Source organism: Gopherus flavomarginatus, chromosome 1 (assembly GCF_025201925.1).
Source record: "Gopherus flavomarginatus isolate rGopFla2 chromosome 1, rGopFla2.mat.asm, whole genome shotgun sequence".
NCBI lineage: Eukaryota > Metazoa > Chordata > Testudines > Testudinidae > Gopherus > Gopherus flavomarginatus.
The window spans coordinates 106,403,332-106,419,527 of record NC_066617.1 but is presented as its reverse complement, the minus strand read 5'-3'; the positions used below and the strand labels follow the sequence as shown (position 1 = coordinate 106,419,527).

At 43.1% G+C, this 16,196-nt stretch overlaps 1 protein-coding gene across 1 annotated transcript in view; it reads left to right on the top strand.

Annotated features, from left to right (window-relative positions):
* Positions 1-16,196, top strand: part of STAB2 (stabilin 2) — a 153,146-nt gene that overhangs the window by 17,441 nt on the left and 119,509 nt on the right. The window contains exons 6-10 of the mRNA XM_050946424.1: positions 3,984-4,079; positions 4,414-4,539; positions 6,427-6,623; positions 7,563-7,696; positions 14,902-15,035. Coding sequence (XP_050802381.1) covers positions 3,984-4,079; positions 4,414-4,539; positions 6,427-6,623; positions 7,563-7,696; positions 14,902-15,035 — 687 coding nt within the window. The remainder of the gene's footprint in view (positions 1-3,983; positions 4,080-4,413; positions 4,540-6,426; positions 6,624-7,562; positions 7,697-14,901; positions 15,036-16,196) is intronic.

The following is a 16,196-nucleotide window of genomic DNA, read 5'->3' as shown; positions in this document are numbered from 1 at the left end:
CGTGAGTTAACTGTGATTAATTGACAGAGCTTATATATATAAGTATGGGGGTCAGGGGTGTAATTGTGGTATTTTAGGATAGCATTGTGTGGTAACTTACCAAAAGCCAACTTGCAGTATGTTTAATAAATTTCCTAACTAAAGGTCCTGGAAGCATAGCATATAATTACACACCAAAACATTACCCAAAAATCAAATAAATACAATATAGTATTAAAACCAGTGTACATGAGTCAGAAACCAAGTCATCAACCAAAATGCAATCATGAATCGGCTGTAACTTAAATATTCCTTAGTGGCTGTTCTACAATAATCACAGTAACTGTACAGCCTCAAAGGCATATTGTTTCCAACAGTTGTCCACTGGATGCCAGTGTTGATTCAGATAAATGCTATTGAGATAACATTTTTATACAAATAGAGCATTTGAATCAATTCAGTATCTTTAATGGAATTATTCCTAAGGCTATTGGAGGATTCAACGGCATGTTCTTTTAACCATGATTTATGGTTTCAGCCTTCAGATATTTCAGCTGTTGATGCCTATTCCAAATTCTCTAGGGGCCCCCGGAGGCTGTGCATTGATACAGCTGGCAGCAAATATGCCTTCAGCAATACCTGGGATGTGGGTAGGGTTGCCAACCCTCCCAGTTTCGCCAGGAGTCTCCCGGCATCAGGCTCTATCTCCCCGAGGCTACTGAAGCCAAACTGGGAGATTTTAGGCTGCTAAAAGTTCCTGCCTGCCCTGGCCCTGCACCACTCACAGAAGCAGCCAGCGTGTCCCTGTTGTCCCTAGAGGAAGGGCCAGGAGGTCTCTGTGCGCTGCCACTGCCCCGAGCACTGACTCAACAGCTCCCATTGACTGGGAACTGCAGCCAGTGGGAGCTGTGGGGGTGGTGCCTGCAGGCAAGGGCAGTGCGCAGAGCCTCCTGCCCCACTCCTGGGGCTGCAGGGACATGCCATCCACTTCCGGGAGCAGTGCGGGGGTAGAGCAGGCAGGGAATCTGCCTTAGGTCCACTGTGCCACCGACCGGAAGCTACTGAGGTAAGCACTGCCGGCTGGAGCCCACACCCCTCCCCACACACACACCACAACCCCTTGCCCCAACCCTGAGCCGCTCCCGGAGCCAGCACCCCAAATCTCCTCCTGCACCCCAACCCCCTGCCCCAGCCCTAAGCCATCTCCTGGAGCCAGCAGCAAAAAACCCCCTCCTCCACCACAACTCCCTACTCCAGGCTGGAGCACCCTCCTGCACCCAAACTCCCTCCCAGAGCTCACACCCTTCACTCCCTCCTGCATCCCAACCACCTGCCCCAGCTCTGAGACTCCTCCCGCACCCAAACTCCCTCTCAGATCTTGAACCCCACACCCTTTCCTGAACCCCAACCCTCTGCCCCAGGCTCAGGCCAGAGCTCACTCGCACACTTCGTACTCCTTGGCCCCAGCCCTGAACCTCCTCTAGCACCCAAACTCCCTCCCAGATCTTGTACCCCCCCACATCCCCTCCTGCACCCCTGCCCAGCCCAGTGAAAGTGAGTGAGGGTGGGGAAGAGCAAGTGATGGAGGGAGGGGGGATGGAGTGGAGAAAGAGTGGGGCAGGGTGTTTGGGTGATTGGACAGTTGGCAACCCTAGCTGTGGGAGACCCTTCAGTTCAAGTCTCCCCACTGCTTGAGAGAAGGGATTTGAACCATGAGCTGTTATCTCTCAGGAACATGCTCTAACCATTGAACTATAGGATAGTCTGATGTGACCCTCCCTCCGTATCTCCTCTTGAAGTTGTTCCACTGTATATAAATAAAGAGGATCCTTGGTCTCCCATATTCTATGGGAATGGCCTAGCCCACAGGCTATAGGATTATTCTCATGCTTAGGCCCTCTTTCTTTGGTGCTCTCTCTGAGAGAGAGAGAGAAAACATAGCCTGGTAGTGAGGGTGGCAGACCTCACTTCAAATCCCACCTCCCCTGGTGGGAACTTGAACCCAGGGGCGGCTCTAGACATTTTGCCGCCCCAAGCACGGCGGCATGCCGCGGGGGGCGCTTTGCCGGTCGCCGGTCCCGCGGCTCCAGTGGACCTCCCGCAGGCGTGCCTGCGAACAGTCCGTTGGTCCCGCAGCTTCGGTTGACCTCCCGCAGGCGTGCCTGCGGAGGGTCTGCTGGTCCCGCGTCTCCACCCAAGCCGCGAGACCAGTGGACCCCCCGCAGGCACGCCTGCAGGAGGTCCACTGGAGCTGCGGGACCAGCGGACCCTCTGCAGGCACACCACCGAAGGCAGCCTGCCTGCCGCTCTCCCGGTGACAGGCAGAGCGCCCCCCACAGCACGCCGCCCCAAGCACGCACTTGGTGTGCTGGGGCCTAGAGCCGCCCCTGCTTGAACCAGGGATTTTCCATGTCCCAGATATGTACCCTAACAAGTAGGCTAAAAGTTATGAGGGATTTGCCTCCACCACTTCCCAGTTAGTTTTGTTTGAACTAACCTGACAAACTCAATGGCCTACACGTGACCTAGGTGGTTTAATGTCTTTCTTCCCTTTGTTCATGAATTAGTCTGAGGCTTAGGTGGGAGATAGGTGCCAGGGTGTCTAGAGAGAGGCAGCAGGGCACACTTTCAGAGACAGAGACAGAGACATAGGCACCCAGAGAGTTTTCACTTCAAAAACTTAGGCACCTACAAGGTTTGGCATAGGGAGGGGAACATCGTAGTGGTGTTGAAACCAGGACCGAAGTGTCTAAGTCCCTATTTGAGGCACCTAACTGCAGTTGTGCATTAAAACCTAAGGGCTTGTCTACACGAGAAAGTTGTAACAATGTAACTATATTAATATAAAACAGTACAATCCCCTAGAGTAGATGCAGCTATATATATATATATATATATATATATATACATATAAATAAAAGGTGCTTATACTGGTATAGCTCAGTAATTCTCAACCAGAAGTCCGGGGTCCCCTAGGGGGCCTCAAGCAGGTTTCAGGGAGGCCTCTAAGCAGGCCAGCATTAGACTTGCTGGAGCCCAGGGCAGAAAGCCAAAGCCCCACCTCATGGGGCTGAAGCCCAGTCCCTGAGCCCTGCCACCTGAGGCTGAAGCCTGAGCAACGTAGCTTTGTGAGGGGTCCTGTGGCATGGGACCCCAGACAATTGCTCTGCTTGCTACCCCCTAACACAGGCCCTGGCTTTTATATGCAGAAAACCAGCTGTTGTGGCACAGGTGAGCAGTGGAGTTTTTATAGCATGGGGCGGGGAGCTCAGAAGGAAAAAGGTTGAGAACCCTTGGTGGAGCTTATTCTCATATAGGAAAGGGAATAAACTGTCCCAGTGTAAGTCATCTTTATAGTGACATAACTGTGTCCACACTAGGGCTTTAGCAGTATAACTTTTTCAGTAAAATATTATACTGGTAAAACATTTAAAAGTACACCTAGTCTAAGGGACAAATTTTCAAAGGGGCCTCAGCATTGTCTGGAATTTGTACATGTGCAACTTTGAAGATGAAAATTGTTAGCCACAGAATTCTGTGCACTCCTTGTCCCCAGAAATGTTGATTTTGTCCTTCCAATGTAAACAGTGGAAGGACTAAATAAAACCTGTTCCAGAGCTTGACCTATTTATGGATGCCCTTAAAGTGGCTAATGTTCTCCCGTCTGTGCCCCTTGATATTAGCATGGGAACTGTTCCATTTGATGTTTAAAGGCTGGGGTCCCATTTTCAAATCTGAGTAAAGTTAGGCCATCCAGGTCACTAGCAGCATGTTCTAATCAGCACCTCCACACCTAGACACCCATTTTAGGCCCCAACAGGTCTGCTTCAGCAACCAGGGGTGGGACTTGAGCATCCCGGTGCAAAGCCTGTAACACCCATGTTTGTCAAAAACGGTAGTGTTTATTTACTGCATCTAAAACATTAGTGGCATGAAAAACCACTGAAGACCTTGTTTCAAATCCACTAACTTATTTACCAAAACCAATCCATTTCTACATATAGTTTGCAACTGTGCTCACGGAGTATGCAACAGTGGAATTACAGGGGATGGAGGATGTACCTGTTTGTCTGGATACAAAGGGCTTAACTGTGATCAGGGTAAGTATAGTGTTTTTCTTCCAGCACATAATCACGAACTTCTTTATGGTGGCTGCTGGTGAGAGCTAAATATATTAATTTAATGCACATGAAAGTACAGCTGCAAAATACACACCCCAACTCAAACCCTGTCACATCTAAACCTAGCGAAGACCCATGATAATTATCACTGCATCATTACATCATTGATCACCACTAACAGTGGCCACATCACCACTCAGTGCCTTGCTCATCTATACTCTGCATTGGTTCTTGAACAGCAGAAGGATTAAGTGTAATGTTCATTAGTGTGATGTTCAGCCACAGTATAACCCTTTGCCTTCTTTCTCTCCAGCAATACCTGAGTGTGAGGCCTTACAGTGCCCTGAAAACTCCAGATGCTCTATTTCTAGTGAAGACGAAACCAAACTGGAATGTACATGTCTTCCCAATTACCATGGAGATGGTAAACAATGCGAACGTAAGTAGCTGTGAAGCCTGATGGGCCATGGCCACCTAGTTTGTTTCCATAAAATCAGCCCAGGTGAACAACAATTTACATTCACTGAGAGAGGTCCCGCTGCATGGTGACTCAGCTGCATGACTGATCCTGAATACAAACATTACAGACAAATCGAGCACATGCTACTTTTCCAATTCTTAATGAAGGTTTTCCCCAATGTGGTCTTTACTACCCTGGCTATGCCACTTGAATTGTCAAACTGACAGTTTTTCCTCCCCCAACAGAACATTCTGCAGCACTGACACACAGGTCTGGGTATTTTGTCATGAAGAAACATTTGTTTCTATTTATTCTATTACATTAATACATAACCATACATTATTATTCTATAAAAAGCAACAAAGAATCCTGTGGCACCTTATAGACTAACAAATGTATTGGAGCATGAGCTTTCATGGATGAATACCCACTTGTCAGTCTGACGAAATGGGTATTCACCCACAAAAGCTTGTGCTCCAATACATTTGTTAGTCTATAAGGTGCCATAGGACTTTTCATTGCTTTTTACAGATCCAGACTAACACAGCTACCCCTTTGATTATTATTCTAATAATTCTAACAAATTATGAAGACTCAATAGTGTTTATCTAGTAACACAGTAATTGCAGTCATGGATCAGACCCGAGATCCATCTCATCTGGTATTTTGTCTCCAACAGTGGCTTGTGCCTGATGTTTCAGGAGAAAGTTCAAGAAACTGCATCAGAGAAGTTTCTTCCTATTTCCCATCAGTCAGTGGCTGTCCTATGGCTTAAAGCAAGAGACATTATATCCCGCTATATTGTATTTTATCTATGGTACTAATGGCAAAATTTGCCACTAGGTTCAGTTTTTTAAACTGCATAGTGATGGATGAACTAATTCAGATAAGATGACTCACTTTGAAATCACAGGCAACCACTTGTGCTTTAATTTCCCCATTGGCTACTATCAGTATTACAGATGAAGGGCCAGATCTTGAACAGCTAACTCTCAGTGGTGAGCAGTTACTCACAGGAGTAATGCCACTGACTTCAATGGAACTACGCACGTAACTGTTGGGTTCCTAGGATGGCCCTAGCTCTGCAGCAGTATGGAGGGAATGGACTAAAGTATTCATGGGCCAATCCTCTATCCCAGTGGCTCTCAACCAGGGGTACATGTACCCCCCGGGGATACACAGAGGTTTTCCAGGAGTACATCAACTCATCTAGATCAATGTTTCTCAGCCTGGGGGTTGTGACCCCCATGGCAGGTCACAGGAAGGGTTTAAGGGTGTCATAAGTGCAAGGCCAGCGATAGGAGGTGGCAAGCAGGACAACTGCCTGTGGCCCCACACCACAGCAGGCCCCACAAAGCTAAGTTACATGCTTCAACCTGGGGAGGCAGGGCTCGGGCTTGAGCCCCTGAAATGGGTACAGTAGTCTGAAGAGGTTGAGAACCACTGCTCTATCCCTGCTGTATAAAGCTTGGGTTTGGAAGACCCATTCTGCTGCATGACATTTTCCTACTAATCTAACATGCCTTAGGACAGTTATTTTAAGTCATGTCACCTACTTGATCCTCTATGATCACAATTCATCAAAGCAGCAGGCAATAGTTATAATTAAGATTTTTTAAAATGAATGCATTATTGTAGGTTTAATGGGTAATAACTCGACATCCCAGCTTTAAAGGTCACTTATGTACAAAAACATAGATAGTTGTTTTCTATGTTGCTATAAATAGGTTCCTATTTCATATCTTCATGTTGATATAACACTCTGGACTTAGCTATTTTAGGCAGTTTGTTCTATAGGCTCCACTACCCCCTTACTTTTGTAACTTTGAGGTAATTATTAATTTGTTTTATTAATGTTTTTTCAAGCTATCAACCCGTGCTTAAAAAAGGTCTGTGCTCCGAATGCTTATTGCACCTATCTTGGACCTAATCGTCATAAATGTGTTTGCCAAGAAGGCTATAAAGGGGATGGCCAAGTCTGCTTACCAATAAACCCTTGCCAAGGGATGTTTGGAAATTGCCCTACAGAGTCTACCATTTGCAGATATGATGGTCCAGGAAAGGTAAGCGCTGAACTGGAGCCCAAAGCATTTCCAAAGTCAACTGACTAGGACCAAGAATGGTTTTTCCCTGGGGGGAGACAGTCTTGCCTAGTGGATAATGCTCTCAACAGGCACTTGGGTTCTATTCCTAGCTCTGCCGTGGCCTGCTGGCTGACCTTGGGCAAGTCATTTTCTCTTTCTATGCCCTTGTATCCCCAGTTTACAAAAGGGTGAAATGATAACAACCTCCTTTATAAAGCACTTTGCAATCTACTGATGCAAGAACACTGTACAAGAGTATTAACACTGTATTATTAATTCTGCTGGCTACCTGAGTTAAACATTCCTTAGTAAAATTCCCTCCATTGATCAAGTGAGGCTTTCAAAAGGTCCCACCTGTTCTAAATAGACATTAATGTTCCCATGGCACTTTTTGTAAGAGGTAGGGCTTGCCTTGGAGTCCTTGTCCATAAATTTTGCCTGCTCCCAACTATTTTGCAGTTCCCTGTGTGCTGGTTTGTTGGCCTTCACTATTCTCGAGGAGGGGGGGAGGCTGCATTTCAGTGATGTTATATGCATTTACTGTAGTTTATTAAATGCTTTGTGATCTTTTTGGGGAAGAAAAGGTCTATGTGAACACTGAATATAAATTTGGCCTATCTGCACAGATTTTAATAAATACCTCCTTCTAAGCAATGGCATCTAAAGAATTTTATTTCTCTTTTAAGGATATCATTTGAAAGCCAGAAATTTTCTAGGATGGATAAAATCTAGAAAAGGGTTGAATAAATCTGGATAAGCTGCATATATGCATCTGAATTTGTTGGGTGTTTACCTGAGCCTTTTGAAGTTATCTTTAAATCCTTGCCCTGGCTTTTGTGACAGAAACATGCTGAAAATAGCAAGTCACTAATGCAATCTGAAATACAATCTAACTTTTGTCTTTTGCCCCTGATTTAGTCCCACTGTGAATGCAAAGAACATTACAGAAATTTAGTCCCTGGAAAAGGATGCAGTATGACAGATATCTGTGAGACTAACAACACCTGCCATAAAAATGCAAAATGCATTATGGTTGCACCGGGACAAATTGTGTAAGTCTTTTTCCTTCTTAAATCTTTCACTGATTATATTTTATTCAGTAAATAGGCTATTAAGGAAAAAGAGATGGCAGAGCAATTCTCAGTGTATCATTGACAGTTTCTTTACAAAGTAACTTTATAAAACTAGTGCAGGAATAATGCTTGGTACAGTGTAGGGAACAGCAAGATAGTTGAGTGTTGCAAGAAGAGAGTGTGCATATGACATTGCATTTATATTGCTCATTTATAGCTTGATCCAGTGTCCATTGAAGTAAATGGGAGCTCTTTCACTGATTTCAATAGGTTTTGGATCAAACAAGTGTGGTGGTATCATAGATGGAGGCACAGTGTATGAACAAAGAATTATACAATATAATACTACAGAGAATATGTACTATAGCTTAATGCAAAACCTCAGAACACAGTATTAAAACAAAGAGTTAAACTCTAACTCTCTTCACTCTCCAGAGATATTGTAATATGACTGATGTTTGGTTTATAAGAGAGTTTATTTGTAGTGTTGCTCTTTAGGATTACAATATGGCTGATAATACAGGGTAATAATTCCTTTCTGGTGTCAAAAATACCTTCCATATAGGTGTTCACACTTAGCATAAAGGCAATTCTCTTGGTTTAAGAAGAGGACATCTTATCAATTTTTTGCATTCTCATGCTGGTTGTCCTTACAATATTAATGGAACTTTTCTATTATAAATGACTGTGCATTTAGTACAAGTTTATACAGAATGTTCTTCTGCCCACCTGCAGAGCAGGTTACACAGCCTCTTCTCTGTGCCTCACAATCTACCTTGTGATAATGACACAGAAGTAGAGCAGGGTAGGAAACAGTTTTCCTATCCTGTGAGAGTTTCTGAGATTTAAAAAAAAAAAAAAAAATTCTCAAAAAAATTTATGAACCAAAAATCTGAAAAAAAATCAAATCAGGTCAAACAAAATGTTTCATTTTCATAATTTTGAAATGGTTTGTTTTTATTTTGACCTTTAATATTTGTATTTACATTTTTTTCTATAAATTCATTAGATTTCAAATCAAAAAGTGCTTTCAAATTCAAAATGAATCTTTTCATTGAGAAAATATTGAAATTGGATGTTTTGACAATTTCAGTTGGACTTTTTTTTTTCAAAATTAGTTCAAAATGGGAATTTCTTAAAAATAAAATATATCAAACTTCAGCTCCGCACAGGACTTTCAGTTACATAAGCCTACAGATTGGCCTGAGTAGAAGAAGCAGTAGGAAGTAGTAACAGAGCAGTAAAGTACAGATCAGATCAGTAATTTATGCAATAGGGAATAAAGCTGAAAATATTTATAAATCATTTGCTATCACTGAATAAAGAGAAACAAATAACTATGACTTCTTTTTTTAAAAGTCTGCTGGCCATTTCATTCCACAAAAAATAGACACATGAATGGTATTACTTTTACCGAAGGAAGCAGAGTCCCGGGGAAAGCATGGAAACCTTTAGTCCCTATATGAACAGTGGAGCATTATGATTTTATTGGTAAGGAAGATCACAGGAGATCATCCATTAGGTGGGATTTGAAACAGAAAACTCTTAGAAAATTTAATATCTGGGCTAACTCTGGAACCAGCATTGCAACTCTGGCGCTACAGTCTAGTAAAACTAGTAAAAATAAAATTCACCCAACAAGAAAGTAGTAGAAAGTAAAATGAATGCTGTCCAGGAGTTTTCTTTCATGCTTTATCATTTTTCATTTTGCCACTTGAACTTTTCAAGAGTTGAAGAAGGGTTTTTATTTTACATTTTCCAACTCAGAAAAAAAACAAATCCCCCTGAACATCATTTGATTACATTCTGTGGCAAAAAGAGAGATTGGAGGGAATTCTAGATGTCCCCAAAAAGCTGGAAATTTTTGAAAAGATTGAAACTTCCAGTTTGTGGGAAAAGCTATTTATAGTAAAACAAAAAAAATTTGAATGAAAATTGTGATAGCTAGATGGGGGCACAGCCATAATAAAGAGCTACCGATGCTGCTGTTGTATCACAAGTATACAGGGAAGCGATGCCAGTGCTGTGTTTGACTGTAGCTCAAATTTTAAACCTATATGTCTCCAACTTCCAGCTCTTCTTCCTTTGTTACACTTGAAAATAAGTTATTGTGGTGGCCCTGAGCTAGACCCAGAATATTTTGTTGCTCCTCGTAATTGGAAATTGTAAGTTGTACTGCTGGTCTGCTGCCTCAGTCACTTCAGCTTCCTGTGCAAGCTCTTTGCTTAGAGGAAGACACTGCACCTGTAGTTTGGGGATTATAAAATAGCAGTAGACCAGGGGTAGGCAACCTATGGCACGTGTGCCGAAGGTGGCACACGAGCTGATTTTCAATGGCACTCACACTGCCATGGTCCTGGACCACTGGTCCAAGGGGCTCTGCATTTTAATTTAATTTTAAATGAAGCTTCTTAAACATTTTAAAAACCTTATTTAAACTATTGTTGTATGTAAAGTAGTTATATATTATAGACTTACGGAAAGAGACCTTCTAAAAAGGTTAAAATGTATTACTGGCATGCAAAACCTTAAATTAGAGTGAATAAATGAAGACTCTGGCACCCCACTTCTGAAAGGTTGCCGACCCCTGCAGTAGACTATTGCTGTCTTTTTCTGTTCCCACATAGGTCTTTTTTGCATCAGTGTTAAAAAATTTTAAACAACATTTCTTCAAGACAGAAGTTACATACAGCTATGCCATTGAAGGCCACTAAGAAACTTCAGCTGGTGCAGAATATGGCAGCTCAGCTAGTTAACAGGGCTGGTTATTGGAAGCACATTCAATTGTAAACTCTTTGGGGCAATGCCAAGCAAAATGGGGCCCCCAATCTTTGCCCTCTAGCTGGAGCATATAAACCTCTTCCCTGACTTCTCTCTTCTGCTTTTTTACTTCTCTCTATTTTGACTCAGTTCCTAAAATAAATAACACTGGTTAAGTAACCACACCTCTTTCCTATAGCAGGGGAGAAGCATGGAAACTCACTCTCTCTCTCTCTCTCTCCTCTGCTGAAAGGAGAGAGAGATACTTCCCCACTCCCTAGCTTGGGTAAGCAGCACTCTCCCACAACTCTCATCCCTCCACGACTGGTGCAATGTGTCTTCTCCATTCTGTTTCATTCCAACAACAGAGATTAAAAAATAACCGTGCCTGGTTTGCATTAGGCCTGCTTCTCCCTACCTGTTCCCGTCCCTAATGGAAAACAGTGGATGGAAACAGCCCTATTAAAAGAAAAACACACACACACATATACACTGAAAGACTTTACAAATTGCACCAGGTACATGCTCCAAACTATAGACAAAAGTTACCCAATATAGGCAACTGCCTGGCTGCTCCCTGCCCCAACACACAGAGATAAATTAAGTCATTTAAAAAGCAAAGGGAAGTTCAAATTGGAAGCTTTGCTCCCAAGCAGAAGCTATAATTGCAAAATCTTTATTTCTGCAGCACTCAAATCCAAACCAAAAAATTGGCTTCTAACTCCATTCTGCACAGTCAGAGGTGGTATTTTTCTGACTAAATTAAATTAAATTTCAAACCACAATGCACAGCCCACATTTCTAAGCACACCGTGACTCTAGAAACGACCACAAACAAATGTGGTCAGCAATCTCTTCCTTGACAAGCCTTTGCTGTAAAAGAAGGCAGCATTAATTTACAAGTCTTAATCTGATTTCTGTATTATTTCAAAAACTGTTTCTCCTGCCAATGGAATACAAGCTGTCAGGAACACTATCCCTGACGATGCCACAGCACAACTGGCTGCTGAGCTCTGTGCCTTTATACTTACACACAACTATTTCAAATTTGATGACAATATATATCTCCAAATCAGTGGCACTGCTATGGGCACCCGCATGGCCCCACAATATGTCAATATCTTTATGGCCGACCTGGAACAATGCTTCCTCAGCTCTCGTCCACTCACGCCCCTTCTCTACCTACGCTACATTGATGACATCTTCATCATCTGGACCCATGGGAAGGAGACTCTGGAAAAATTCCACCACGATTTCAACAGCTTCCACCCACCATCAACCTCAGCCTGCAATCTACACGGGAGGTCCACTTTCTTGACACCACGGTGCAAATAAGTGATAGTCACATTAACACCACCCTATATCGAAAACCTACCGACTGCTATGCCTACCTTCATGCCTCCAGCTTCCATCCCGGACACATCACACGATCCATTGTCTACAGCCAAGCACTGAGGTACAACCGCATCTGCTCTAACCCCTCAGACAGAGACCAACACCGACAAAATCTCCACCAAACATTCTCAAAACTACAATACCCACATGAGGAAATAAGGAAACAGATAAACAGAGCCAGACGTGTACCCAGAAGCCTCCTACTGCAAGACAAACCCAAGAAAGAAACCAACAGGACTCCACTGGCCATCACATACAGCCCCCAGCTAAAACCCCTCCAACGCATCATTAAGGATCTACAACCCATCCTGGACAATGATCCCACACTTTCACAAGCCTTGGGTGGCAGGCCAGTCCTTGCCCACAGACAACCTGCCAACCTGAAACATATTCTCACCAGTAACTGCACACCGCACCATAATAACTCTAGCTCAGGAAACAATCCATGCAACAAACCTCGATGCCAACTCTGCCCACATATCTACACCAGCGACACCATCACAGGACCTAACCGGATCAGCCACACCATCACTGGTTCATTCACCTGCACATCCACCAATGTAATATACGCCATCATATGCCAGCAATGCCCCTCTGCTATGTACATTGGCCAAACTGGACAGTCTCTACGGAAAAGGATAAATGGACACAAAATCAGACATTAGGAATGGCAATATACAAAACCTGTAGGGGAGCACTTCAACCTCCCTGGGCACACTATTGCAGACCTTAAGGTGGCCATCCTGCAGCAAAAAAACTTCAGGACCAGACTTCAAAGAGAAACTGCTGAGCTTCAGTTCATCTGCAAATTTGACACCATCAGCTCAGGATTGAACAAAGACTATGAATGGCTTGCCAACTACAGAACCAGTTTATCCTCTCTTGGTTTTCACACCTCAACTGCTAGAACAGGGCCTCATCCTCCCTGATTGAACTGACCTCGTTATCTCTAGCTTGCTTGCTAGCATATATATACTGCCCCTGGAAATTTCCACCACATGCATCTGAAGAAGTGGGTATTCACCCACGAAAGCTCATGCTCCAAAACGTCTGTTAGTCTATAAGGTGCCACAGGATTCTTTGCTGCTTTTATAGATCCAGACTAACACGGCTACCCCTCTGATACTTCTCCTGCCAAGTTGTTTCTCAGCTTTTTTAAAGCCCAGATTCTAGGAAACTGAATTCTTGCACCCACAGCCTGAGATTTGCCCAACCACTCCCCTTCTCCCACAGAAAGAAGGGTTAAGCCCCAAATGTTTCAAGGCAAAAAGGACCTGTGCCTCTGCAGCAGTTCTGGAGTCCCCTGCTCCCCACTCATGCTCTGTGGCAGTGCAGATGCCCAAGGGATCCCCTTAAAGAGGGGGAGTGTTTACCAGCTTAGTGGGCCTTCCATGAAAAGTAATATGGCCATTAGTCTGAATTAACGTTCCTGCTGTTTTTCCACTGCGTTGGTAGAGGGCAATACACGGGCCCCTTGATCACAATCCCAGATCTCCTTCCAAACTTCTAGTTCTCCAGACTCAGGGACGACTCTGTGGACTTTAAGGCAAGAAGGGTGTTATCTTGGAGGCAGCTGTCACACATCCCCCCTCTATATAGGAAAAGGAGATCTACAAGGGGACAGAGCACCATCTGGTTCTGGATTAACACTACGCTACATGTGGGGAGGGGGCATGATTGGCAGAAGATGTGCATGTGTAATAAATATAAACAGGAGGTGGACACCTTGAGGTTGTTTGATCATATAAAGAAGATACTTTTGATTGTGTGGAATAATACTCCTTTAATGATGCTTGTAGAAATCTCAGCCAGATGAATCATTAAATACAAGGCTTGTCTGATAATGTAACTTGTTTAAGACTTAACTGGGAAGGGTGCTATTGTCGATTTTATAATTTCAGCCACGGTCGCTGCTTACACCACACAGCAGAGCCTGCAGGCAACCTACCAAGTGCAAAATATCAGTGGCAGCATTAGTGAAGATGGCAACCGAGGAAGATTTTCAAAATCAGCTAATGATTTTATGTGCCCAACTTGAGACACCTTAAAGGAGTCTGATTTTCAGAAAGAATTGAGCACCTGCCCTCCTAATAATCAAGCCCCTTCAAGGTATCTCAAAGTTGGGCACCCAAAATTGCTACTTTTGAAAAACCTTGCCCATTTATGTACACTAGCAGCTACTCAAGAAACATTTGTGGTTGTGCAATTGTAACAGTACAAGGTCTAACATCCTTTGGAGGGTGGAGCCTCTAGTGGGCATCCTGACTGGGTATTTGAACAGATGATACATTCCATTCAATAGAGAGCAGTAGCGCACACATTGAGGAAGGACAGAAACCCACACTATGAAAGCATGTGATTTCATATCATAATGACTGTAGAAAAACTATGCTAAACCATCAGTAATGTTGACAAAAATGACTGTTAGTTTGATATCAGTATTTTAATCACCACACCTTTGGTTTGATGAAAAGACATGCGCAAATAACTGCCAATCTGTAACAGAGATACAGTGTACATTATGGCAAATAAAAACATGGCTTCAAATGTAGGTAGCTGCAGCTTGGTGATCAGTGAGCCCATATCAAACCTCTTTATAGATAAGACCAGAGAAGTTTAGCTTAAAGAAACTATAAAATCTGGCAAATAGACTTTAATTTTGGAACTCTATCTTTGCTCCAATGTCACATGGCTTCAGTTTTGTCACTTTGTATGGTCTTGTGCTAAGATAGGATATAAACGCTGTTACTGCAGTGAGGTAAAATTACTGCTGGTCAAATAATGAATGAGTGTATTAACTTTATATGATAAGTGACAGAAAACTGAGGAATCATTTATTAATCAAGTGCTATTTGACAGTCTGCAGAACTGATCAAAAAAAGGGAAATGAAATGTATTTGCAAATCATCAAAACGCTAGAACTCAGATAAGTGATTCCCAACAATTCAATTACATCTGGTTAAAATTTTACTGATACAACAGTATCTGTATCCAACTGATGCTGAAGGTAAATTTTGTTCTTTTCACAGGTGTACTTGCCAGAAAGGTTATGTAGGTGATGGGTTTGTATGCTATGGAAATATAATGGAACGCATCAGAGACCTGAACACTGAACCGGGAGGACAGTGGCAAGGAAAACTGACATCTGCCATAGCACTCATTGGTAGGTACCTAAGGAAAAGAATGCAGATTTAGTCTGAAGAGCTGTCAGAGAAGAAACAACATTTAACCTGAAGCCTAGAAGCTCCCAAGACTACCAAAAGTGTGAGGGTACCTCACTCTGTCCCTGAAGAATATAGTGTTTTATTAGTTTAGTCTGGCTGAGTGACAGCTGATTGCAAGGGTTCTAGCAAGCCTTCTAGGAGAATATCATGTGAATTAAGATAAGTCTCAGCCCAATTTCTGAAATTAAGAATGAGAACACAGTTTCTGCATGGAAAAAGAGGGTCCTCTTCCACTGATCTCACTTGAGTCTATTCTTCTAATCACTTTGAGAGAGGACTCCAAAAAGTAGCTCTTGGACTTGCTTATTTTGATACATTCTGTATTTAGATCTCACCTTGGCGGGCTTCCAGAGCACATGGGCTGGAGGACCCCCTAATTTGAGAGACTTAGAAAAGGAAAAAAGAATTGCAGGTTATATTTGTTTAAGAAATACATTTCTAGCTCTATTCCTTGCAAAAAGAGACTTGGAAATGCAAACTGGTATAAACCAGTTGCTAGAGTTGAAGGCTTGTCAATGATTTTTCACTAAGATCACAGGTAACTTGGTGTCCAGCCACACCTACTCACAACTGGCCTTTGGGGCTGGAAATACTGTTACCACAGGTCCTTCAAATCAGTGCACAGCCATTGGAAGCAGCCCTTCCCAGGCTACCTCTAACGGCACTAGGACTGTGGCAAGATTCCCATTAGCCGTTTACTTATGGCTAAACTCTTCTACAGAGCAGACAGTAGGATTCTCTGACTACCTGTGGCAGTTCAGTAGTGTGAAAGGAAGCATAGCTAGTTCAGTGGACTCAAAGAGACTGAGATCGTGTCAGCCTTAGCTCTGAGACAGAGATTTTGTAGATAAGATGACACTTAGCATTTCCATAGCACCTCCCACTAAAGGAGCTGAAAGCATTTTCTAAATATTAAATGAATATAATCCCTCTATGAGGTAGGTAAGAATTCTTATCCTCATTCAACAGAGGCATAAAGTGAAGCACAGAGAAGTAAAGTGGGGTCAAAGATCTAGCTGGGTATACATGGAATCCTGACTTCCAGCGTCTTGCTCTATCTACATTTACTTTGCTACCACTGTAGAAAATAGCTGTTATTG